The sequence below is a fragment of the Haliotis rufescens genome, unplaced genomic scaffold (genome assembly GCF_023055435.1).
Source record: "Haliotis rufescens isolate VD_foot unplaced genomic scaffold, xgHalRufe1.0.p SCAF_7, whole genome shotgun sequence".
Classification (NCBI taxonomy): domain Eukaryota; kingdom Metazoa; phylum Mollusca; class Gastropoda; order Lepetellida; family Haliotidae; genus Haliotis; species Haliotis rufescens.
In genome coordinates this window covers 14,683,874-14,709,657 of record NW_025964361.1, presented here as the reverse complement: position 1 = coordinate 14,709,657, position 25,784 = coordinate 14,683,874, and the positions used below count along the sequence as shown (strand labels likewise).

The 25,784-nt window shown below is 40.3% G+C and overlaps 1 protein-coding gene across 1 annotated transcript in view; it reads right to left on the bottom strand.

The window, feature by feature from the left end:
* LOC124141843 overlaps window positions 1–8,761 on the bottom strand; it is a 73,088-nt gene extending 64,327 nt beyond the window's left edge. The window contains exon 1 of the mRNA XM_046509995.2: window positions 8,642–8,761. Within this exon, the coding sequence (XP_046365951.2) occupies window positions 8,642–8,715 (74 nt within the window). The 5' untranslated portion in view covers window positions 8,716–8,761. The remainder of the gene's footprint in view (window positions 1–8,641) is intronic.
* Between the last annotated feature and the right edge of the window lie 17,023 nt (window positions 8,762–25,784).

The window sequence follows — 25,784 nt, the reverse complement described above, 5'->3', positions numbered from 1 at the left end:
GCTCCTGGTGTTGTCGGAATCGTGCAGTTGGAGCTACTTTTGGCAAAGGTTTCTTATGATGATGGAACGGCTTATGTCGTTTTTGTCAACTGATAAACATGAGATATAATGTCAGTGTATATGGTCATGTAATTAAGAAACAAACCGCGAGTGGGTGTTGTTTATTGCACGATAAACAACGACCACGACTCGTATATTTCTTATATGTGATATCAACATTACGTACAGCCTATTTAAAGGTGTTAAATTAGGAAAAGGTATACGGTTTAAAAGTATTCACCCGTACTTAAACAATTATGACTCCCTGAATAGAATCCGACCGCGGCAATGCCAGATAAATCCATTTAATGAACAGAAGGGTTTGAATTTGGTCTTATTCTCACAATTTTCTCGTCGATTATCTGTACCTTTTCTCTCAATACCGATTGTCATTTTCGGGTCACTTTCGGGTCCGATTGTTCGGGCATTGTATTTATCTACCTTCTCCAGCTACATCTATTGGGAACAACTCACAAGATACTTCCTTCTCACAAAACAACGTCAAATTTATGACGTCCTCAAGTTGCGACTGCATGTTCGAATCTCCATAAATGACGTCATGATCGAACAATGTTTTATCGTAAAATAAATGTCGCTACCTTCTTTTTTGTTCTTTGCGATTTATCGCGTAGCTGTCTTATATCATCAAATGTCAATTTCGCATTGCTTTAGCATGACGTATCCGTGTCATAACCAATCATGTAGCAATAGCATACATAAATATCGTTGATATCGACAAAGAATAGTGTCATGATATATACCGAACAACAAAAGTTCCTGTGACACAGAATAAGATTTAATGCAAAGTTATGTCTTTACCAAATCTGAAACAATGTCGGTTTGCAACAGATAAAAGACAAATGGTTTAATTTGCCATACTGACTTAAAAAATGCGTGATTTCATTAACAAACATGAACATGCCAAAATGTAAATTAACAAACCAATAGCGTGTGTGTCCACCTCTGGCTGCGATTCATGGAATGGACCAGGCGTCGCACAAAGTCCTGTGGGATATTTGTCCATATCTGCTGGAGCATTTTCGAAGTTCCTGGAGTGTCTGTGGTACACGTGGTTGACGTCGAAGGCGCAGATCCATCTCCACCCCACATGTGCTCGATTGGTGAGAGATCAGGGGAGCGAGCCGGCCAGGGGATGACATTCACGTTTTTTAGTTGAAGAGAATCCTGAACAAGTCGAGAAATATGAGTTGTCATGTTGAAAGGTAATTCCTGGGCCATGACGACGCAAAAAAGTTAGAACAACAGGGCCGATAATCTCGTCGCGGTAGCGCTGTCCATTGAGATTTCCCTCTACCACTATCAAACGGGTCGTCTGTCTTGCTGTAATCCCACCCCACACCATAACGCTGCCGCCCCAGAACCGATCTTATTTCATGACACAATGATTGACGTCGGTACACTCGAATCCGTCAATCGCTGTGCCTGAGGTGAAAACGAAACTCGTCAGTGAATAGAATTTGTCCCCAGTGCATGGCCGTCCAGCGTAGACACTGTCTGCACCACTGTAGACGTGCTTGACGGTGGTTTCCTGTCAAAATGGGACGTCTGGTTGGTCTTCTGGCGACAATCCCTGCACATCTGAGGCGGCGACGTACGGTTTGTGAAGATATTCGTCGAAGGCCAGGGATGCTTCTTGCAGTCACTGTTGCTGGCTGGAATCGATTGATCGAATCGAGTTGTCTGGTCGATTATTGGTTACGCATGGCTTGCCACTCCGAGGATTTTCTCTGACTGCATTCGTCTGTTGCGAACGTTGCCATAAACACCAAATGGTGTTTCTGTGGACGTTAAATTGTCTTGCAACATCACGTTGACTCGATCCTGCTTCAAGCATACCAATGGCACGCAGACGCTCATTTTCGGACAGGCGTGGCATTTCGTAATGTTGAATAATTGCGTATTTTTTTCTGAGTGGTTGTTGTCAGTACGATGCTAAACAATGCATATGGAATCCCGTTAACGTACATGTTTTTATACCCATTCTTGGATAGTGAAATGCATTTGGCTTGGATAAAAGTCAACTTTTGTATAGAATGCATACTTTTCTGTAACAGTTGCGTTTTTGTGATTTGATTCCATACATGTACTACAATATTGAAAACCAAACTTTACTTGTTTGAAAAATACACTGAAATATTGGTGTCACGGGAACTTTTGTTGTCTAACATATGCTTACTTTTAAGAATAGTGACTATACATATTTATATCACTTTATCAGGTCTCTGTAACATTTGCAAAACAAAACAAATTTAATTATACAACTGAACCTAAATGTATGTATGTTGTAATATCCTTAAGTTGCTAAGTGCGGCATTAGACAATAAGCAAAACATAAAATATCTTTAAGAATTATATTAACAATGTCGATGCTAAAAATAATCTCCACAATATCCATACCTCTTTCTCTATGTTTAATATGAAAACATAATAACTCTTTATGATAATCTGAAGGAATAATAAGACAATAATATCATAATAATACTGAAGTAGTCCTCCACACTATACATTCAGTGAAGAAACCCATGAACATATTATCTATGTAACATACATTAATGGAAATTAGATGAACAGTTGAAATTATCAAATGATATTATTCGGTCGAACGTCTATCAGCCAATACTACATTATTAAATTGTGAGTCTACAATGATTTTTGCAAGGCTACTCTCATAAATGTCATGACGCATTTTAGGCCAGGGTTCTATACTCGCATTAATGTGCTGACTTATTATTGCGTTAATTTCATAATTTACAGTATTCATGAAGAACATTTCACGTGGGGCCAACAGAGGGAATTATGACTATCGACTATATTTAATTTAGTTAACGATTTATTGGTTTGCTTTATTGTTATGGTATCCACAAAATAAGTAGGACCCGTTTTTTCTGTTTTTGTTGTTCTTTGTTTTACGCCACACGCCGCAATATTCCAGCTATATGACGGTTGTCTGTAAATAATCGAGTCTGGACAGGACAATCCAGTGATTGATATCACGAGCATCGATCCACGCAATTGAGACACAATGACATGCATCAACCAGGTCAGCGAGCCTGACCACCCGATCCCTTCAGACGCCTCTTACGACAAGCATAGTCACCTATAACGGCAAGCATGGGTTGCTGAAGACCTATTCTAACCGGATCTTCAAAGGTCAAGTGGGATTCAACTGATATATTAAGATGAAATAAAACTGAATTATATGTGCTGTTTACATATCAAAGTTTTCCAAGTTGTTACAAAATGTTTGGCCACAGCAAGGCTACGTATTCACAACTTATTGTGCTAGGCAAAGTATAACTCATGATTCTGGACTGAGGGAGGGCCGTATTCCTCCTGCACAAAGACTTTCTTTTGTACGTGTTGTCACAGAGCCACAAACTTAGTTCAATGGATCAGATAAAAGCAGGGCTGCTGGAATCGGTTGAGGTCAACTTCCCGTGGCATAAATCCCTACTTGACAACCGCGTTAAGAAAGTGCCGCCATTCGTGTACACAGCCCTGTGGATGAATGAACGACCTAGTGAGGCCAGTAGCACCACATAGTGAGATATAATGGAAGAAGACCAACCGAGAGTTGAATCTTGACATACTCCGGTGCCATCTGCAGAAACCTGGTTAGCAATGGCACAGTGATTTATGAGAGTTTGTGAGTGAGTCGGATTTTACGCCGCCTTAGCAAAATTCCGGCAATATCAAGGCGCAGGATTCCCACATTGTGCCTATGATATGCAGAAAACCGATAATGGACTATCGGCACTAGGAGCGAACGCCTTTACCACTAGGCAACGCCAGCGGCCTTGATCATATGATCAACCATATTTGTTTTCATTTTTCAAATGTTAAAGTTTGCAATCACAGATGATGTTTATCACCACTGTAAAATGCAAGGATATTAGCATATCATCACTATCACCATCACCATCATCATCGTCGTCACCATCATTATCATCATCACCATCAGCATCGCCACCTGTATCGTTATCAGAGGTATATACGGTACTCCACACAGAGATTAACGAAGGGCGCCTATTTGATCAGGGGGTATTTAAATATCCATAATAGCTGTGTGTCAGTATATCCAGTTTCTGTCAGTGCAGAAAAATACCAAGTCGGTCGGCTGTGAACACGGTTTTTCAGCATCGGGCATCAGCTGATTTTCTCACGTCCTTGACACACAAAGATCTCTTGACATGATGTAACTTACCAGGGAGAGGGGATAGTCAGTCGGATTGCAGACACGAGGTAGATTGTTACGAACTACCAGAAACCGTTTCATAAATCATGCTTTCTGTCTAGGAAACTATTCATTACTGCTGTACAGTATCAAATATATTAGAACAGTAAAAACAAAAAAGAACGACACCAATTCTCAAACTGTTTGAAATTATATTCCCAGGATATATATACACACCCGGGCAAAAGAAAATGCCTTCCATTCTAATATCACTCCTGTGTACTGTGAATTTGCGACCCCCGTGCTCCTTAAGACGTCATGTGCACGTCACCTGTTGTGAGACACTAATTGATATGATGCATGTTGTATCGGCTAAGATACCCGAAACAAATATATCTCCATTTCTTGTTTGTTTCATTTTTAACCACCATCAAACATGGGTGTATACTTACTTTTGTCCGGCAGTTTACACACGTTACAATTACTTCCCAATTTTTCGATCACTGAGACGATTCGAACATGGTGGTCGCAATTACAAATTGCACAGTGAGGCGAGGTGAAATGGGGTTTAACGTCGCGTCCACGATTATTGCACTTTTATAGCGATGTGCATGCACGTGTGTGTGTGTGTGTTTGTGTTTGTGTGTGTGTGTGTAAATGTGGGTCTGTTGGATATATTACATAAAACATTCATCTTGAGCGGGATGGTAGTTCGAGTTGGATATACATGTTAACTATGATATGATATTCTCAAGGTAGAGAATGCCGCTCATGAATGTATTAATGAAATTCCCAGGTACATGGGGCCTTTTCGGCAGGAATATCCACACAGAGGAGACTTAAATGGGGATCGGGTGAACATGATGTGGTTCCTGGTAGATTGTATGTCATCAAACCGTACAACTTTAATCTTTGACTGATTGTGGCATAAAACACACTTATTCATTTACTTGTATCGGAAATTGAATGTTTATTGATGAACACGTAATATATTTTTCAAGAAATAAAACAGTGACATAATAACTACAACTTTATGTGAGTACGAGTAGCTCTGTTGGATATGGAGATAAATAAGTGTTATAAAGTTGTAAGCTTCTTCACAACCGTGTAGGGGCGGTCGGGTAGCCTCGTGGTTAAAGCGTTCGCTCATCACGCCGAAGACCCGGGTTCGATTCCCGACATGGGTACAATGTGTGAAGCCCATTTCTGGTGTGATATTGCCGTGATATTGCTGGAATATCGCCAAAAGCGGCGTAAAACCATACTCACTCACTCACTCACAACCGTGTTACCATGAATTGACTTTATTGGGTAATCCCAAAAGACATAGCGACCTAAAATAGCCAAATATCATACGATTTCACTTGTTCACCAAGGTGGGGGGTGAGAGTGGGGGGATAGATGATGGACTTAACAACAAGTAAGGTCATCTTGAGCGGGATGGTTTTCGTAGATTGATTAGCATATGAACTATGATTCTCTTGAGGCAGAAAATAAAGATTCTCGATGTTCGCCCTGGTAGAAGTGTGTAATCAAACCGCACAGCATTGCTCTTTGACTGGCTGTGGCGTCAAAACAAACTCATTCATGTACTTCATCTGAATGTTCACCTTAATTGTTATGGATAGTCACGGAGCCGTGATCCAGAGAACAGGGTGTTATTAGATAAAATTGAAGTAATAACAGGATTACCAGAAAAAAACGGGGTATAACACCCAAGCCAATAAGCTTCGCTCAGGAACATCAGAGTAAGTCAGTACAAGATTGAAAACTGCCCCATAAGTATGTATGACAGGCTTGTCGGATCGGGTATTGCCACTTGTATATGTGAAAACAAAGGTATTAAAATGAATAGGAAAACTGATGAAAGTCACCAATAAACGTGTATAAGTGTTATATCGTCACTGCAAAAATAATGTGTGTTTTTCTTTAGTATTAACATTCAAATACGTGATATCTGTATAAGCGATATTGTCTGCGTTCCACCGGTGAGTAAGCGTTAGGCTTACTATCTCGTAGTATAAATGTTGCAAGAAATTGTAATCCCGAAGACGTCACGATACAGTTTTTACGATGCACTAGCGCCTAAATAACAACCTTGTGTTTGGGTGTTTCAGTAGTTTAAATTGCTGCTCTTGATATTGTTGATTAAACTTTGATATTATGAACAATATAAGGGAATATGAGAGTATGACTTTAGAACGGCAACATGCGTTAATGTATATCTGATAAACTAGTATATATAGGATGACATAAATAGAACAATGAGGAGTACGTCCAGATTAGTGCATAGGCAACATTTGATAATTAAATTCAACAACTCTCCTTTTAAGAATACAATGTATAATTCTGGTGCACTTCCATGTGACTATATAGCATACACTAAGCTTTCGGGTCCCGTTTGGATCGGTTTGGGTGGCAGCTTAGATATCCATAGAATAGGTTCATCTCGGAATCTCCCATAAAACTGGGGCTCCTCTTCAATTTAAATGGAGTTACTTGTTTCTACTAAGCATTAGTCTGAATAGACATCACCAGTTTGGAATTTGAAACTAATCTGTTTACAGTAACAGGACACTGCTTAAGTGTCATGTACAAATGAGAAAGTGGAACCTTAAAACTATTAATAAACATTAAAATAAGCAATATCGGAAAAAATGTATATGCATATAATATCTGGCAATATACACCACGATCACCTTCTACAAAAATAAGTTTTAAAAGACGGTTGATATTCGTTGGCGTATTTGACGATTATATAACTTTCGAAAGTATAAATCCTTTTCCTATACTCAGACGTTCCTGAGCCTTGCGCTTTCCTAATTATTTTGACTAAAATTATTACCGTTATCATTGTATTAGTTAATGGGAAATGCGTGCCCATCAAGTACGTGCCATAAATTAAAGCGACATTGTACGATTCCGAACTTATCACGAGACTGTGTTTATGAATCATTGTCAAATAGTGGTGACATAGTGGAAACAATACGCGAAATCGCGCATCCAATTTGGACAAGGCATCAAGCAATCCGCATGCGCAGAACGATTGATTTCAGTACTTCTGCTAAGCGCTTCGGGTACAGCGTCAAACTCGGGAGTGTAATCTAGCACGCGAGAACTGACCAATGAAATCTGAGAAGTAGGAATACCGGTAGACGCTGTTGCTTGATTGACAATGTCAATCAAGAAAGTGAGGAGTTTGATGATATCGATTTTTCCCAGTAAATTCCGATGTCAAATAACGACGTTATTTGGATGGAAAAACGATGGTTTGAAAGCGTCCAAATAACGTCGTTTTTCCGTCCAATGACCATATACGGGAAAAAAACGACGCTCCTTTCTGTAGGTCAGCACTTCTCTGACGTTCACCCTGAATGTGAAAAGGGAGAAATAATGTCGGTACAACAACTATACACTTAACCTGATGTACGCATGTTTATCTTCAATATCAATTTTTACTAAAGGTTCTGAGGTTGAAATGGGGTTTAACGTCGGGTTGAAGTAAAAGGAGAATGAATTGCATATATGACAGACATATATCCGTTGAGTTTATAATTGTCAATTGTACTCCATACGATTGTGCTGCATACATGTTGCAGTTGAATGATTCCTAAATAACGATAAGAGATCAGGGTACGCATCCCAGCAGACATATTTCAGATAATGTTAACCTTGTTGACAGAAAAAGTATCACGTAAATCAACGGTGTCCCTCATATAATGCTAGTATACAAATTGTCGAATGATAAAGTCATACATGGATTGAACGCAAATAATCCAGTTCAACCACTTTGTGCTTTGTGCCTTGACCCCATTCACACGGACGCGTTAAACATGGTTACAATTGTATTAAACCCAAACCTCCACATTTGTCATTGAAGATCTGAAGGAAGAAAGCACCAGTCAATGTAACAGATAGTAATCTTGTAACAGAATCATCATACATGCCACACTATTCTCACAGTGTTCAATGAGTGATCATGAATTTGTTTAAATCTGCTTGAACATATTTCAAATTGGTGTGTGAAGACAGCCCAACATGATACATATCTTAGACATTTATCACTCTGGACCAACCCACACGCAAACATAGACGCAAAAGAAGCGCGGATGTTGGATTCAAAACCTCGACACAGGCAACGTAATGGAGGCAACTGTACACAGCTTATTTCGGACGCCTCAGGCGACTGGACACCCGTGTCCATTATCCCTTAGAACATTTCATGTCTTATGTTGTCTTGTACCGTACATGTTACGCTTTAGCTTGTATCCAAGACTATATTTAGAGCAATATTATTATATTTATAAGCATCTACATGTATAGAAATGAAGTATAATCCGTACAATGCAACGGACATGATTCAAAGGTTTATTACTGGTAGACATAAAAACAAATAGATGAACTTACCCATTTTTGGGGAGTTCAGATGACACGCTATGCAGTATCAGGACTGTAAAGAATCTCACAACACATGGGGACATTTCAAAAGCTTACTGTAAAGCTGGATTAATCACACTACGTACTGTACTCCTGTCATCCGTTTTGCAAAACCCTCTTCATGATATATCAGCTCACTGACAGAGTGAATGGCTACGTGTCACAGTCTGATCATGCACACGACGACCGCCATATATAGTACCAGGAAGAGAAATTCAGGCGGAACATTATATAGAAATTTCTCAACAGAGTCATTTTATGTTCCTCTCAAGACGAAAAGAGAATCACGTATGTACCAAAGTACATTGTATATGTTAACCCGTCTTGGGCTAGGGTGATAAACACATGCTACTACCAGGTGTGTTCTCCAATGTGTTGACCGCCCGCGTGGTTTAGTGGTAGAGTGAAACCCACCCGGAAGCGGAAGGTCGGGGATTCGATACCAAAAGACGTTACAAGATCTTACTTGTTGTTTCCCTGCCTGGCGCAAGACATTAAAGGGTAAGACAAGGAAGTTCGTCTCGGAGTTAGTATACTGTGTCTAAGTGTTTATTTTCGTGTGAAACTGCGGCATAGTATTTCCGTGGTTTGGCACTATAAAATCGGCCTTAGTCCGGACTAGTACAAGCAACTTCGCACACACACGCACGTGCACATGCACGTCGCTATTTCAGTGGGAAAATCTTGGACGCGACGTTAAACCCCATTTCAACTAACCTCTTCACAAACCAATGAACTGACTGAGTTCCTTCTGTACACGTATTGTTCTCATGTTGTTAAGATATTGGCATGTCTAAAACATTTATAAGATGGCACAGAGCTTCACGAAGGTCATATTCTGAATGATAATGGTGTTTCGTGGTGGGGGGGGGGGGGGGGGGGGGGGGTGTCGCTTTAATCGATTTGAACATTACACAGTGCAATGGATCAAGACGTATGCTGATGTGGATGTACATGGAAAACATGTAATTCACTTTCGCATATCGTACATTACCTATATGTTTCTCTTGAGATATCGTGTTATTCATGTTAAAGCTATTGCTTTCTATGAAATTATTGCATCATAAAGAAATACCAGGATATCGATTTAAAAGTGTAAGTATTTCGCTAGCAATGTGTTAAGAATTTTCATGTTGGTAATTTTATTACCCATTCAATGTGTGAACATAAATCATGTACAACCCATGTCCATGTACCATGTCCGCTTTGGAATTCCTAGGTCACCTATGCTTGTTACTAGGCAACTAATTGGATCGGGTGTACAGACTCGGTAATTTATTTTATTGTGTACCATCGCACCCCGACGGCATGGGGCATTGTTCATAATATTAATCACAGGGTTGCTTGGTCCAACCTCCATTATTTACAGGGGGTTGAAATAGGTCGAACACGTCTGACTGCCGCATAGAACAATGCAAAAATACCTTCTTGAATTACATTTTAACCGATGTCTAAGTCTATACATTAAACAATGTGAAACAGTTGTCTTACTTCATACTTGTGTGCGCAGGCTAGTGTTCTTATAATAATAAATCAGTAGACTCAATCAGTAGCACAAAAAGAGTTAAAAAATATCACGTTTATGACACATACTACTAAGTAAAGCGGCTACCAGAAGTAAAACTATTCACAGTAAAATTCAAATCATGTGTCCTCTATACGTGACTTAGATTTGCCACCGCATTATATGTATGCCGACAAGCTGATCAATGCGGTGAAGGAGTAAGTAGGCTGCTCGCTTGTGTTATTCCGAAAACGACAACCAACCCACCGCCCAAATGAATGGTAAACGTGTGAATAGCGTCAGTGGAAACCGCAACCTACTTTAGAACTGACTTTGAATAGCAACATGTTCACTGTATACGAGAACGTGTGTATGCCTTCTGAAACTCACTCACGCGCTGAAACATAAAACTAGTACACGTTACTTTTTAAAATAATTGATACAAACACTCCAATGCATATGAACATATATAGCATGCAATCATGTTTCGAAACTGCCTCTGTTTTCTACATTGTATACATACGGTACCCTTTCTTTTGATCATCGGTTTACACTGCACATAAAACATAGTTTATTGGTTTCAGTACAATCTATATTCTGTGTCTTATATACATACATACATACATACATACATACATATGTAGTTTTGTTGCATCTTCGACACACACATACACAAATACAAATATACGATCAGATAAAAGGCTTTTGTGATAACGAAGAAATTACTGAGTGACACGCAATCTTATTTGTGCCTTCAATATTCAAAGGAACTCTTAGTACAGTTGATTTATTATCATACAAAATATGCTATACATGCAACCAATATTGTCCTTTATCTCAAATCATTCATCCCCATGATCACAGCAGGGTATACCCGTCGTCAGTTTTTACGATGATCAATTATATAATGTCAATATATCAGGATATAAAACACAAATGAGTGCAGATAATTCAGGCTTGGTGTCCTGTCAACGTCGGTAAACATAAATGTATTAAACATATGCAGCATGCAAGAGCATTTTGGCACCCAATATGGAAGACATAGTGATCGTCAACACTTGATTAAAAATAGATTTATTGTAGATTTATCAAATCTAGTTCAGATTGATTCTTTCAGTAAGATATCCGGACAGACCACACTGGTCAACAGTAGATGTGGTAATAAACAGGGAATGAAATGGGCTGTGCTGTGATGTCAAACTCAGCCTTATCTCATCTCTCCCCGTCAGCAGCTGGTCAACGACATTGGCGCTTCCTGGTTCTGTTCCTATGTGTACAACATACAGAAGGCCAGCCTTGGGGGACGTAAACAGGTCCAGCCAAGACACGGTCAGTCGGTGTCCACTGCGGGTCACAGACAAGTGTCCAGTTCCTGTTACAGTAAGTAACGACGACACACGACATTGGAGCTATTTCTTCGCAACCTTTTAATAATCGATAACTATTGATCGACATGATTGATAAAATGAGCAACGATGACGTCAAGATACCAACCTCGCCACCGTTCCCTAACTATCCGATGCTGCTCGGGATCCCTTCCAGCCTGGAATCCCCAGTTTTCTTTAACAGTGGTCATCATTAGATAGATTGAATATCGTTTAAGTATATTTTAGACACAGCTTCATGACAAAATAAAGGCTCAATGTTTAACATATGCCGTCTTTTTAAACCCTCTTGCCACAACTTAAGTAATGTATATGCGAGTAATATTCATGGCGAAAAGGGAAGACACAGTCACATTGTGCTACATTTAACCAATATGTAAATGAGCCTTAGGAAATTTGGTTGAGCGCTGTTTGCTCGGGATTTCAATTGCATCATGGTATGGCAGCATATTATGAGATGAAAGCCTAAACTGTATATGCTGGGTATAAGGCTAATATAACCAATGATGATAGTCGAGACGAATCTGGCATTCGAACCTATGGAGATCGGATCCTGGCATTGCTAAGGGAGGCAACCCTGCTCATTGATAAGCAACGACGTACCAAATTAGGCACTCGATCGTCCCCTTTTATAGATACACTTTACGAAGGAAGCAGCAAAATAAGTAGACCCCAGAAACACTTTTTGACTATTTGACAGTTTGAGTGCTTGTTGAATACTCACCTGATGCTGCTGGTGGTTTGCCATGTACTGTGAAGTTTAAAGTTGTTGTTTTTCCCAACGGTATCAAGTTCGTCCACTGGGAAACCGATAACCTGATAGGACAAACCCATTTATAGGCTTAAACCTGCCAAGGTAACAAAGCTGTAGTCCAGATGAGCGGGAACAGCACTCATTCTTGCAAAATTCTCTCCTTCGACACCAACCTGAAATGTGAACGAAAATATATTTATTTATTTATTTTGTATTGTTGTTACAAAATAGCACACATGCATAGTAGCAACATTTACCATTATGGTACAAGTATTCTTTGTCAGAGCAGAAATGTTTGACTTACTACAATCAACTTTACTCTGCTGCCTGCTTCACCCCACCGTAGCCTGACTTTCTCCTGACTCTGGTGACACACATCCCGCTCACTGTACACCGACTGACTTTCTCTCAGGATACTGAAGCCTGGAACTGATGTCTGGTTCCTCGCCTGGATCACCTCAACTCCATCTGACGTCATGGCCGCCACCAGTCCTGCCTTGTTGAAGCACCGGACTGTTGTGTAGACTGTCATGGACGATGTGTGGAGCATAGAGCTGATGTCATGTTGACGTGTGGACTGACCTGTGGATACCCTCTCAAACTGTTTTATGTCACTGCTGCCTCGTGTTCTCCCTTTAACATACGAAGAAAGTATAGTTTGACGCCTTAATTAATAGTCCAGTAATATGACGACTGGGACACCAAAAATGGGTTTTACACATTGTACCAATGCGGGTAATCGAGCCCAGGTCTTCGGCCTGGCGAGCGAACGCTTTAACCACTGGACTACCCTGAACATCTATGATTATAATGATAATAACTGAAGAAGGATGATTTTGGAATCAAAGAAACATATCTACTTATCCCGTTTTTTTAATCGTCCTGTTATAGAAACAGTATAGTGGTACATACCAATGGCCCATTCACAGTGTTCAACACCAGACTCCCCATCAGCGAGACGCCAGTTGACCATCACAACATGTGATGTCTGATAGTCTTCATCTGAACCTGAGCACAATGCATACAACTTTCATGGTAAGAATAATATATAGAGAAATAAACACGCAAACAAAGCACTTACATAACGGAGATCAAATATATACTAAATTATACCTTCGCCATCCTTGACAAAACCAAACATTGGTGGAGTCATGTCGACAGTGATCGGATCCGAGTATGTGAGTCTTGTGAGATCAGCGGCATTCACTGCTTGGACAGTAATGTAAAGACTGTCCTTGTGGGTCAGTTGCAAACCAGTCACAGTGGATTAAAATTGCCTGCCTACATGTTGGTATGTTTGAAGCTGTGTTCCTCCGGGAACAGTGCCTGGACAATCGAAAGAAGTACACATATATAAACTATTATTGTTCGTATATGTTGGTAAGGATTGACATCCATCATAATGACTCAAACAGGTCACTGCGTATTGGGCTATGGGGTATGTTGTGGCTAGTAATTCATAACAACTGTATATTAATGACGTTAAATCGACAATTGTGTACTATACATATATATGAATTCAAATTATTTTCTAAATATCTCAGACGAGTCTTACCGATCACCCACTTGTACTGTGTAATTGGAGACTGTTGGTCCACAAAGTGCCAGGAAGCATGTAGAGATGACCAGTGAGACAGGAACACAGAGTGGACCACCAGATGCTCCTCTGTATCCACACTGTCCGGACCAGCAACATAGTCCACAGTCTGAACACTCACATGGTCCAGCACAAACTCCATCATCCTGGACGATGACGCTATGTTCAGTACTGCACTGGTATCTACGGCTGTGAACCTGTATGTGTGTTTGTTCCAGAGGACGACTGAGTGATCTCCGGCAATGCAGGTGCCTCTACAGAGGTTAGGGTCAAGTGTAAAGCTGAAGACTTCACTGCCTATTGTAACTATTGTATCAACCGACCTGTGGTTGTTGGAAACAGTTTCTGGGTATCCAGCATGCAGAGTCAGCTTGTACTGCCTCCCAGTCTCAAGACCAAAGATCCTTTGGTGAATTCTCCCACTTGATGGACACAAACATATGTCCGTCTTTAGGTAAAGGTGATTCGGGCGCAAGTACCTTGATACAGGACGTTGTGTCAGTTTCCCACGATGTCGGTATGACAAGGTTGCAGCGTGTGGTACGACCAGCAATATCGTCTACCTCGAATGATGGGTTCTTCACCAGGTTGTTTCCCAGATATGCAATAGCCTTAGGTTCGGGTGGAGAAGTGTCGATGACAACTCCATCAGACACAACTACATCAGAGGTATGACCAACCGCATCTACAGCATACACCTTGCTCCAAACTCTTGTACCTGTAAGGACATCAAATGCGATGATCATTACATTGTTAACCAAATAGAATTTTAACTTTCAGCCTCCAGCTGAACTTACTTTTCGAAATAAAACATAATATTAGTGTACTAACCGCCTGAGACTGGAGACGTCGGTGGCATCTTCATGAATGTATGCAGTCCAGTATCCAACCAGCCCATCACACTGCAGTCTGTTGTGTCGTTGACTGTTCCCACACACTAGAAATACTTGATAATTGTGGAGTCTTTGTCAGAGAAGCCGCACCAGGAGGCAGACACTTCAAAAGGCGAAGTATGGCAGTCCTTGTCGTTGATGTCTGCACAGAAAGACAAAATCCTCACTTACAAATCTGGATTTAGGGGAATCAAACGATTGTATTTAAATGCATTGATATGAAAAGTGCTTCTGTTCGACCTATAACTATCATACTTGCAAAACCGTACCTATTCCATCGTTAACTCTGCCTGTCACTGGAGGTAGGACGTCCACCTGTACACCATCAGAGTAGGCCCAGCTGACCAGTAACTGGTGGTGGTTAGGTCCCCTGAAGCGTCGATACTGTGACCTTGAATAGAAATATAACATGTAGCTGCGGAAAGAAATGAGCTTCACGAACACGACTCATCATGTCTGGTATTGGAAAGGACATTGCAAAGAACCTTATTCAGCAGCTAAACTATGCTAGTTGATAGTATCTATGTTACCCCCTGGCGTGGTGCTGATGTGGGATTTGTACTTCAAGATACCATCCTGATTCTCAAGGAACTTGTTAATCCAGCTGATGGAAACTTTGTCTCTCCGTTTCTGGATTATGTTACCTCAATTATGTTACCTGAGATATAACAATAATGTGGATGCTTATTTAAACATATATGCATGAACATATATATAAACATGATTAATTGTGACCTTTTCTCAATTATAGAACATGTTACTTACAGCGATTCCTGTCTTGTGTGTCACAGTAGGAGGCGATGTATCGATAGTTAGGCCATCTGACCTGAAGATGTTGTATGTTTCATCATCATACCAGACTCTCACAAAGAAGGAATAGTTCATCCCAGGCACCAGAAATCTACCTGCAATGACTTCGTAGCTAGTGTATTGTTTAAACACAAATTATACTGCATTGGACAAATGAGTGTATGGGCTAATACAAACGTGTTTTAAGATAATAAAGAAGGCTGCCTACCTGATTCTAAAGATAAAATAGCTGTTGTTTGTTGCCCTGCATCAAACCAAACTACCTCAGTTGTGACGTCAAATACTCCTTCCGGTGTGTGTTGATCACTTTCACCAATGCTGTATTCATATCTACGTGACAAAAGCAATGACCATTGAAAGAATGTTGAATGTTGTTTCATGGATAACACCTACATAGCAGCGGTCCGTAAATAACCATACCAGAGTCCATACCAGGCAGCTCAGCTGCTTGACCACAATCCACGATCAGGTCTCCTGGAGAACACAACAATCGAAATCGCATACCGCTACTCCGATTGTAGTAGGTGAGGTGAGGTGAAATGGGGTTTAACTTCGCGTCCAAGATTATTGCACTTATATAGCGACGTGCATGCACGTGTGTGTGTGTGTGGCTGCTTGTACTAGTCCGGACTGATGCCGATTTATAGTGCTAGCTATCTGAGATACCATGCCGCAGTTTAACATGAATACCCCACTCAGACACAGTAAACTGACTCCGAGCCGACCAGTCCTTGTTTTAGCCCCTTAATGGCGAGCGCCAGACAGAGTAACAACAAGTACCATTGTTTAACGTCTTTTGGCATGACGCGGTCGGGGATCGAACCCCGGACCTTCCGCTCTCCGGGCGGACACTCTACCACTAGACCACGGAGGCGGTCCCGATTGTAGTAAGCATGTTTGAGCATCATAGTATAAGAGGATCCACTCAGCTTGAAATTATTGCGATAAATCATATTATAATATTGCAAGTTTGATATTATATATTTACAAGTATCAAGGCAGATAAACAACAGACGACAGTGTACCGTGTAACAGGCAAACTCTGTGACGTGACAGACCAGGCCGCAGCCATGAAAGTGATGCACGGAGAAACGTCTACGTCAGTAGAGTCAGTTAGAAACGTGACGTCAGTGACGTCGATCACAGTGATGATACTGTTGTTTGACCCTGTTATAATATACATAGATACTAATTATATTCATATGACGTCAACATTACCCACATTTGAGTAATCGTTCAAAATATAGTAACTGTTACAGGTAGTCACAAAAAGGATGCATTTTTTGCGAGTATTATTAATTTGAATGTACTCACTAAATATATAAGTAGGAAAAGTTGAAAGATAGTGGTATATTTGACAAAATTTCCAAAAGATACACAACTCTGCTGGGTGTTGTTTACAAGCTTTACTGGGTGAACAAATACCACCCTGCACAGCACAGACACAGTGCCCCTCACAGTTGTAGGCCTGGCACCTCCTCACCAGCCACAGAGAAGAGTCCGCCTCCAGGACCAGTTCAGCGTGGTAGGCATCACTCTGTAGACCAACCTAGGAACAACATCAGAAGAACACTTAAATTCTTCATGATGATGTCTTCAATATATTTTGTATTGTTTATACTAAGTTTTAACTTGACAATACATTTGATATATTTGCGCTGGGTCACACTGATGAAGATGGTGTTGCAAGAAATAACTATCTGTACAGGTCGTGTATTTCAGATCACATCGAAAAAATATATATGTACAATTCATTGTATTTTACACACAACATAATACTTTGATAATACCTTGTATGTTTATTTCGATTATATAATGGTGTAATATCTGACAGGAAATTGTTGTGAATCCGATGCATCTTAATATACATTATCACACACTTCATAGAGGTACTCGTATCTAAGGATGGAAACACTGCAACAAACCTCACGTGAAATTCCTTTTAAAGTAATAATTTAATAATGACAATACACATGTCACATTTACTCATTCTCTAAAACATTACGTTCGATGGTATCATCCATCACTCACTGATGATATGGGTCTGTGTTAACAAACATTCATTACATGATTGCATCAACTACCCAATGTGTATTTGTGAGGAATCGCAGTGTCAGCACGTGGGAATAACATAGATAACAAATGCCGGTTAAAGCGCAATATATACAAATGTTAACAATGTTTCAGTTTCAGTCCATTGCAACACACCCCATTCACAGCCCAGATAGCTAAACACATTCCCGACACCTGGCATGTTCTCAGTAGATAGCGTGAAGTACTGGACAACTCCTTCGTCTCCTGTCTGTGCCTGATGTAGCGTGAGCAGTCTCTGCAGCAACGCCGCCCTGAAGTATACGAATGTTTGTGTCTTGTCACAGTTCGTCTGTGTGTGAGTGTATGTGTGTGTGTGTGTGTGTATGTGTGTGTGTATGTGTGTGTGTATGTGTGTGTGTGTGTGTGTGTGTATGTGTGTGTATGTGTGTATGTGTGTGTGTATGTGTATGTGTGTGTGTATGTGTGTGTGTATGTGTGAGTGTATGTGTGAGTGTATGTGTGAGTGTTTGTGTGTGTGTATGTGTGTGTATGTGTGTGTATGTGTGTGTATGTGTGTGTGTATGTGTGTGAGTGTATGTGTGTGTGTATGTGTGTGTGTATGTGTGTGTGTATGTGTGAGTGAATGTGTGTGTGTATGTGTGTGTGTATGTGTGTGTGTATGTGTGTGAGTGTATGTGTGTGTGTATGTGTGTGTGTATGTGTGTGAGTGTATGTATGTGTGTATGTGTGTGTGTGCGTGTGTGAGTGTGTGTATGTGTGTGTTTGTGTGTGAGTGTATGTGTGTGTGTATGTGTGTGTATGTGTGAGTGTATGTGTGTGTATGTGTGTGTGTGTGTGTATGTGTGTGTATGTGTGTGTGTATGTGTGTGTGTATGTGTGCAAGTGTTGATGCGTGCGTGTGTGTTTGTGTGCGTGTGTGAGTGTGTGTATGTGTGTGTTTGTGTGTGAGTGTGCGTGTGTGTGTTTGAGTATGTTTGTTTGTGTTTGAATGTGAGAGAGAGTGAGTGTGTATGAGTTCGTGCGTGCATTTGTGTGTGAAAGTGTGTTTGCACGTGTGTGTGCATGTGCGTGGTCATGTATGTGTATATGTTTTCGTTCATGCAACTGCTTTGCTTGTCTCTTCCAGTGTAGATAGAATTTTGGCAAGAGGTGGTAGAGAACGTACTATGAGCTACGGTATATCTGATGCATGTTAAACTCATATGGTTACTGTCACAACCATAAGCAAATACCTTATTGAGATCTGTCTTGAACTCCTGAGATCCTACTGATACAAGGTAATGGTCTATTCCAGAATGTAGATCAGAGAAGCCAATCCAGGCAAGGTTTAGACTGGAAGTGTTCCACGTCATCCAGCCAGACTCCTGACGCGACAGTCTCTCTGCATGGTCAGTCTCTATGGCAAAGGTGCCTATATTGTTTTGAAATAAATTAGTGATATTAAGTACATGTATATAGCAAAGGATCATATGACAAGACACAGTGGTAAAGTAACTGTACCTGTGCCTGGTTTAGAGCTGTCAACCAATATGTCGCCTGTGTCCGCCGATATGCAGAGGCCCGCCATATTGCAAGCAGTGACTACCACCTTGTATCTGCTCCCATCATGTAAAACAAGTCCAGTGTAAGTGTATTCTTCTATCGAACCTGGAAGCTGTGTGATGACAGGGAAAGGTACTGTGTTTCTATTGATGACTCTGTGCCGTTAAATTTCCAGTGTAAACTCAGGGCTGACTGTAGTGTTCAATACTGCCGACGCAAGGCTTACCTTCATCGTTGGAATAGTTACTACTGTCGGGCGCTGTCATCGACCACAAACCCATTAGACGTAACCTCCACATAAGATCCTTGAAATATTTTAAACCCAAATCAATTGGCATCGTGCTGCTGACGTACATAAACAATAGAAAGTTTTCAGAATATTTGGATATATAATTATCATCGGTACCTGCTTTGTTAAAAGCTTGGACAGTGCTAAATAGCTTCTGGCCCACTGGTAGCTGCTGATCAGGTGGCATAATGTGGAAGTTGGCCTCCTCCAGGCCTGCATTCCTTGTCGCGAGAATCTCGCCACCCCCTGGTGTTGTCCCTACACGCCATTCATAGTGGTCTAACCCAGACTCAGGATCTTGAAAGCCTCGCCACTTGCAACCGAGGAATGTCCTGAAACATATTGTTCTTGGCTGTTCTTTAATTATAGTTTAAATATCTACACCAGTCACATATCACCTTCCCATTGATCAAACATTATACTAAAATAATACACAATGATATTGTAAACACCCGTTGAATCAAGCCTCTTTCACCTGGCCGCCTGGAACTGTATGTCCACGTCACCTGAGCCATCCTGCACTGTGCCAGTAACTGTCGGGGAGGTGTCCAGGATGACACCGTCTGAGGTGGAGGAGCTGCTGCAGAGGCCTGCCGTGTTACAGGCTGTCACTGTGGTGAAGTACTTCACTCCGGGGGAGTGCTGTATGTGCTGGAGGCTGATGTCTGTGAACACGAAGATGTATTATTGGCTTCATTTAACAAAGCATCAAATGACGTTCGGAATAATAGTCCAGAGTGAAAACGATGTAAACATGGTTAAGTGAATATACTCTGCTTACTGGGAGTTAATCCATATTCCATCTCCTCCAGGATATCATCGCATCCTGCACAGGTCCCGACCTTCACCTTGCACACAGCTACCGGGGGGTGTGGGTCATCAAAGCCTTCCCAGTAGGCCCCCATCTCCGAGGTACTGGTGATGCAATCCTTGTCTTTGTCACCAGGTGTGGCAGCTCACTGTACTCCGTCAAAGACGTGGCCAGTAGATGGAGGCGTGGTGTCCACAACCAAAGGCCGTGACGAGGACAGTGTGTACAGACCTGCACCGTTGAAGGCCTTGATAAAGGAAGATAGATATGTAATATGTGCATATGGCACACAGACATCGTCTATGCAAGTGAAACACATTAACATAAAGAATCTACCGTTTCATGTACAGGGGGTTAACTATTATAAATATCATTGTTATCATTTCAACAACTGATCATTCTACTCTAAAAACACTATCAATGTTCATTAATCATGCTATGTTAATTAGAATAAGGACTTTAAGACATATATGCAAGCATAGCAAATATGAAAATAGAATTGTACTATGGGCCTGTGGCTTTTGGGTTTGGAATAAAACATATCCTAATATCCTTATTCAGGATGTAATATAACAATCTTAGGCACCCACCATTTATTATTCTGAGATGTGGGGAATAGAGACAGTGTGTTTGTGGTCACGTAATGACTTTGCTGTGAAAGGAAAAGCCGAAGACCATATTTTTCACAGCCCATTTCTTCGGGCTATCCATCAGATCCATCGAACAGTGAATTTATGGATTAAAAACTGAGGACAATTTATTCTCTCCAATTGTTTGTGGAACACATTCTTTTCAAATAAATCAGTGTACCCCTTAAGTTAATAGATTACCCATGTACAAGGATATTTACAATTTTATAGCTAACCACTGTGTTACATTATGTATAAATGTTACAACATGGGTAACAAACAAATGCTGCATTTAAATGAACACCTTAACAGATACATAGTATGAGTGTCCGTCCTCGACGTTGTGGGACGTATCAACTCCCAAACATTGCTGCTCTGTCAGCACAAAATCTGACACATCTGTGTATGCAGGTCTGGTACCCATAGCAACACGGTATTCTTTCACGCCACTTTCCTGGTCAGAGAACACATTCTTCCAGCTGTGTACATTAGAAATATACCAGCAACAATGCCTTTCAAAAATTTCACTGATGATTAGCTTTCATTAAGGAGATGAAGAAGCATACACATTTTCTTTAAACTATTATTTTCCAAAATAAGATGTTCAATAAAGACCTTGGGGATAACTGGGACACTTACAATCCAGATGCATTTTCTTCTTGTAGATTATTATTTCACTCAAGATCACGATTCTAAATAGTATGTGACTGCGTCATATGTAATTTACTTCTTTGGAAGTTGTGGATACATACATATATACACATATATTAACATGTTTTTGTAGCTTGTTCAAGTGTAATGTAATCAGTTATAGGTATAAGTTTCTGTTTAACATTCAAGATTAGTTTATGTTGTTTTCTTGGAAACATGTATACCACTGCCCTACTTCCAGAAACTTACGAATTTTGGGTAACTTTCGAATGACTTGTAGAATTATTCAGAACATTAAGATATGGTGCTGAACAAATGAAATATCACTTTTACCAGACATTTATAAAAGTGGATGTAATGTATCGTTCCTCCACTTGTATGTGTTGTCCAGTTAGTACTGGAGGTGTGGAGTCGACAAGGAAACCCTCTGATACAGCAACTGTTGTTTTGTTCACAAAATCTGTAGCTGAAAATAGATTAAATGTTAAACGACTGCACATGCCTTTAGCACAAACGTCAAAGCATGTTGAACGCACACAATAACTTATATAGCATGGTAAATCAGAGATCTGTTTGACCAATGGCATGATAAAATGACTAGCATAATATATAAGGACTTTACCTTTGACTGTCACATAGTATGTGCTTCCAGTGTTCAGGTGCAAACTGTGTAATGTAACGTGTTCTGCTGAACCAACATTCGTGAATACTTCAACATCCTCTCCCCTGGGCGTCGAGCCTGAAACACACGAACAATGTTAAGTTCCTCTTATTGCAGGATTGACGATGGAAATGAACATGACTTCAGGAGTAAATGATCAGGTTGAACTGTTCAAATTAAATATCTCTAAAAGAAGTAACCGGAACAGCTTTTCGGAGAAGCGTTTAGAACCTAAAGCAACTACATAATTTGAGATCCCTGTAGAATGCGGTGCCCTCCTTTCTTCTTTAACATCCGTGAACCCTGTCCACGTTGTCACGACCAGCAATGGACAAATGGAAGCCTACAATTGACAGTTAATTTAGCGCTGATAGTTGATAGCGATCGACAATTGTAAGCCAGGACTTACATTATTACTGATTAGCAATGGGCAGTGGACATAGAGCAAGCGGGGGGCCGGGGTTTATTAGCACTGATAAGTAATAGGATGGAAATCCATTAATTCTCTTTTTATGTGTATCCCTTCTAAATGCCATTGAAGGACTCGTATTGATATCCATTAAGTGAATAACACTTCCAATTGGAAGTGGAGTAAAAAAAGGGAAATGCGTTTAACTGAAGTTTCTTGTTAATGAAACCAGAGGCACGTGGCTTTCCCAAAACTAGACTGTGAAAATGCCTTTAGATTCCTACTATGTAAGCTGGAGGCAATGTATGTAGGCATTCATCAAACCGACGGTAACCGTTTCATGTTTAGTGGCATGTAATGACTTCATGAATGGGGGGTTAGGGGGAGCTACTGTTTTTCTAGTTGGTTTAGTTTCACGAAACAGAATTGATATATCGAACAGATAGTGCCGCACGTTGTCACCTGAACACAATCCCCGGCTCGTTCATGTGTTTGCATCTTAATGCTACGTACAAGGAAGTTGGCCAGTTATACAATAAGAGCCAAGACACTCCATGTGACTTCTTTTTTGAAGAACCATAGACGCGTAGGCATAAATGTGACCACATAAGTTACAACTGCCCTATTTTATCGTAGCGGGAGTTCGGGTACTTATAACAGATCCGTCATCTTTGTTTACTTTTCTAAAGGTAAAAAAAGAATAAATTGATCTTTGGCGTCGTGAAGCCCATTACTCCTGTCCCCGGCCGTGATATTGCTGGAATATTGTCAAAAGCGTCGTGAAACTACACTCACTTACTCACTCACTCACTCATGTTCTGGACATTACTGCAATGTAAAAGTACGACTGAACATGTTGTGTCGAGAGCAGAGTTTCAAACTCGTAGGCACATGCAGAGGTTGCGTCTGCGGAGAAATATGAGGTTCGGTTGTATTATTGATGCATAGGACGAACAAAATGTGATCACTACCCTCACCACCAGAATATAACTGGACTATCCTGCTTATTCATATTCATGGTCAATCGTCAGGTCGAGATTATTTCCCGTGCTTACCAGTAGAACTTCGGAGATATTAATGCCCCACCAGCTTTTACAAGTTTATTTGTTATATTATTGTCAGTTTATGGCCAGTAAACATAGTATTGACACAACCTAAAACATAGATAATTTCAGATTCAAACGTTATTTTTCCGAGTGATTCCTGAAATGATGCTTGCTTCTTCTCATCAAGATTTGTGTGACAGATATTTTTAACGGAATGGGTGTTAGCCGTGTTTGGAAGCAGGGTGATTCATGAGTCAACTCAAAACTTGATACTGGCAGTAAATAGCATGTAAATGCGTTTGTCAACGATGATAATACTGTACCAATTCCCTTTGGATCTCTTCAAACTTTCTTTCCTCCAATCGGCTATATATGGGATGATATGTTCCTAATTGGATCTATTCTCAAGACAAAGTTAAATATGTATATACAATATTTGCAAACACATTAACTAGCTTAATCAATTGTTCACAATTAGCTGGCAGAGTTATTTCAGTGTGGCCAGTATCTAGCATGTTCCAAACACGAACACCCTAACAGCGATTATATGAAACACTGGGGATACTGATGCCCTCCTCCAGCTAGGTCACAATTGCTGTACTCACTCAAGTTTACAGAAGACGATCACAAACATCCTTAATGTAATCAGCTATAATTATATAATGAAGAAATATTGATATGCATCCAACTTTCAACAGCCTTATCAGTGTGTCATGCCTTTACTGTAGAATATGTTTGGTGTCTTTACACCATGTAGTTACACGTTGCTAAACTGTTTCGTAAAGTAAACCAGTTATTTTTCTCGCTTATTGACACTTAGCATGTGTTGGACAAATGTTAGATGTTATAATTTTAGTAATCTCTTATGTGTTGTTCGTCAAACAACATAAAATGTTTCTTTACATTTGTTGTACGTATTTTGATCGTCTTCGTGCATGATAAAATGTGTCACGTTTCTACAGACATATCCTCGTCAGTAACTGAACTTATGTCTGCTACTTTTCCTTTAGCCTGGACATAACACCAAATGCTCTTTCTGCCAAAGGTGTCAGGTTACTATTAACCTTTCCAGCGGTACTGTTGACAATATCAGGTGAGGTCAGCATGACCTACACTGGTAACATGTGAAAACAGGGTCATCAAATATGTCGTGATCTGTATTGTTTTCAGTATATTTTATCTGAAATGAAACGTCAAGCTATATTATTTCCTCAAATTATGCTTTCGTTCTCGATGTCTCGCTTAATGTTAATGTTGAGTGCAGGGCAGGGCAGAATATATAGGGGAGTGTTATAATACCTTTAAATCTGTTGTCACATCAATGACGTCAGGTGATGACAGTACATTATCAGCAGGTGAAGACTTTGGGAACCTATTCTTCCTTTTACAAGAAATATGGAGTTGATCCCATAAACATCAAGGAAGCAATGATAATGGATCATCATCATGGTAACCTGTCCTGGTCCTACAGAATAACGTTGTAATGGTGTATCCATATGTATATAAGTATACCAATTCAGTGATATATGCTAGACATTCTTCTTTGACGGTATAGCCGCTTCCTTCAGATTAATAGTTGTAAAATAATATGGTTAAATATTTGTATAATACTTAAAATCTTAAACGATATTATATGTTAAGTAGTGCTACATCTAAACTAAACCATTCATTCATTCATTCATTCATTCATCTTTGTTCATGGATCTATATTTCCTATACAACGATTGATACAATATTCGTTGAGGCACCCACGCAACTGTGCATTGTCAAGAAAACCTTGCGATGAAGCTTGATCATGACACACGTGCAACATTCCACGTGACTCACACAATATAATTACAGACTACAAAGAGTTCTGGTTTATTTTTGCTTTCAAATATTTTCAAAAAGAGAATCTTTGTTAAGTATGAAAGTAGGGAGGTGTTTTAAGTAAGTGAGTGAGAGAGAGAATTAGTTTTACGCCGCTTTTAGCAATATTCCTGCAATATCACGGCGGGGGACACCAGAAATGGGCTTTACACAATGTACCCATGTCGGGAATCGAACCCGGGTCTTCGGCGTGACGAGCGAACGCTTT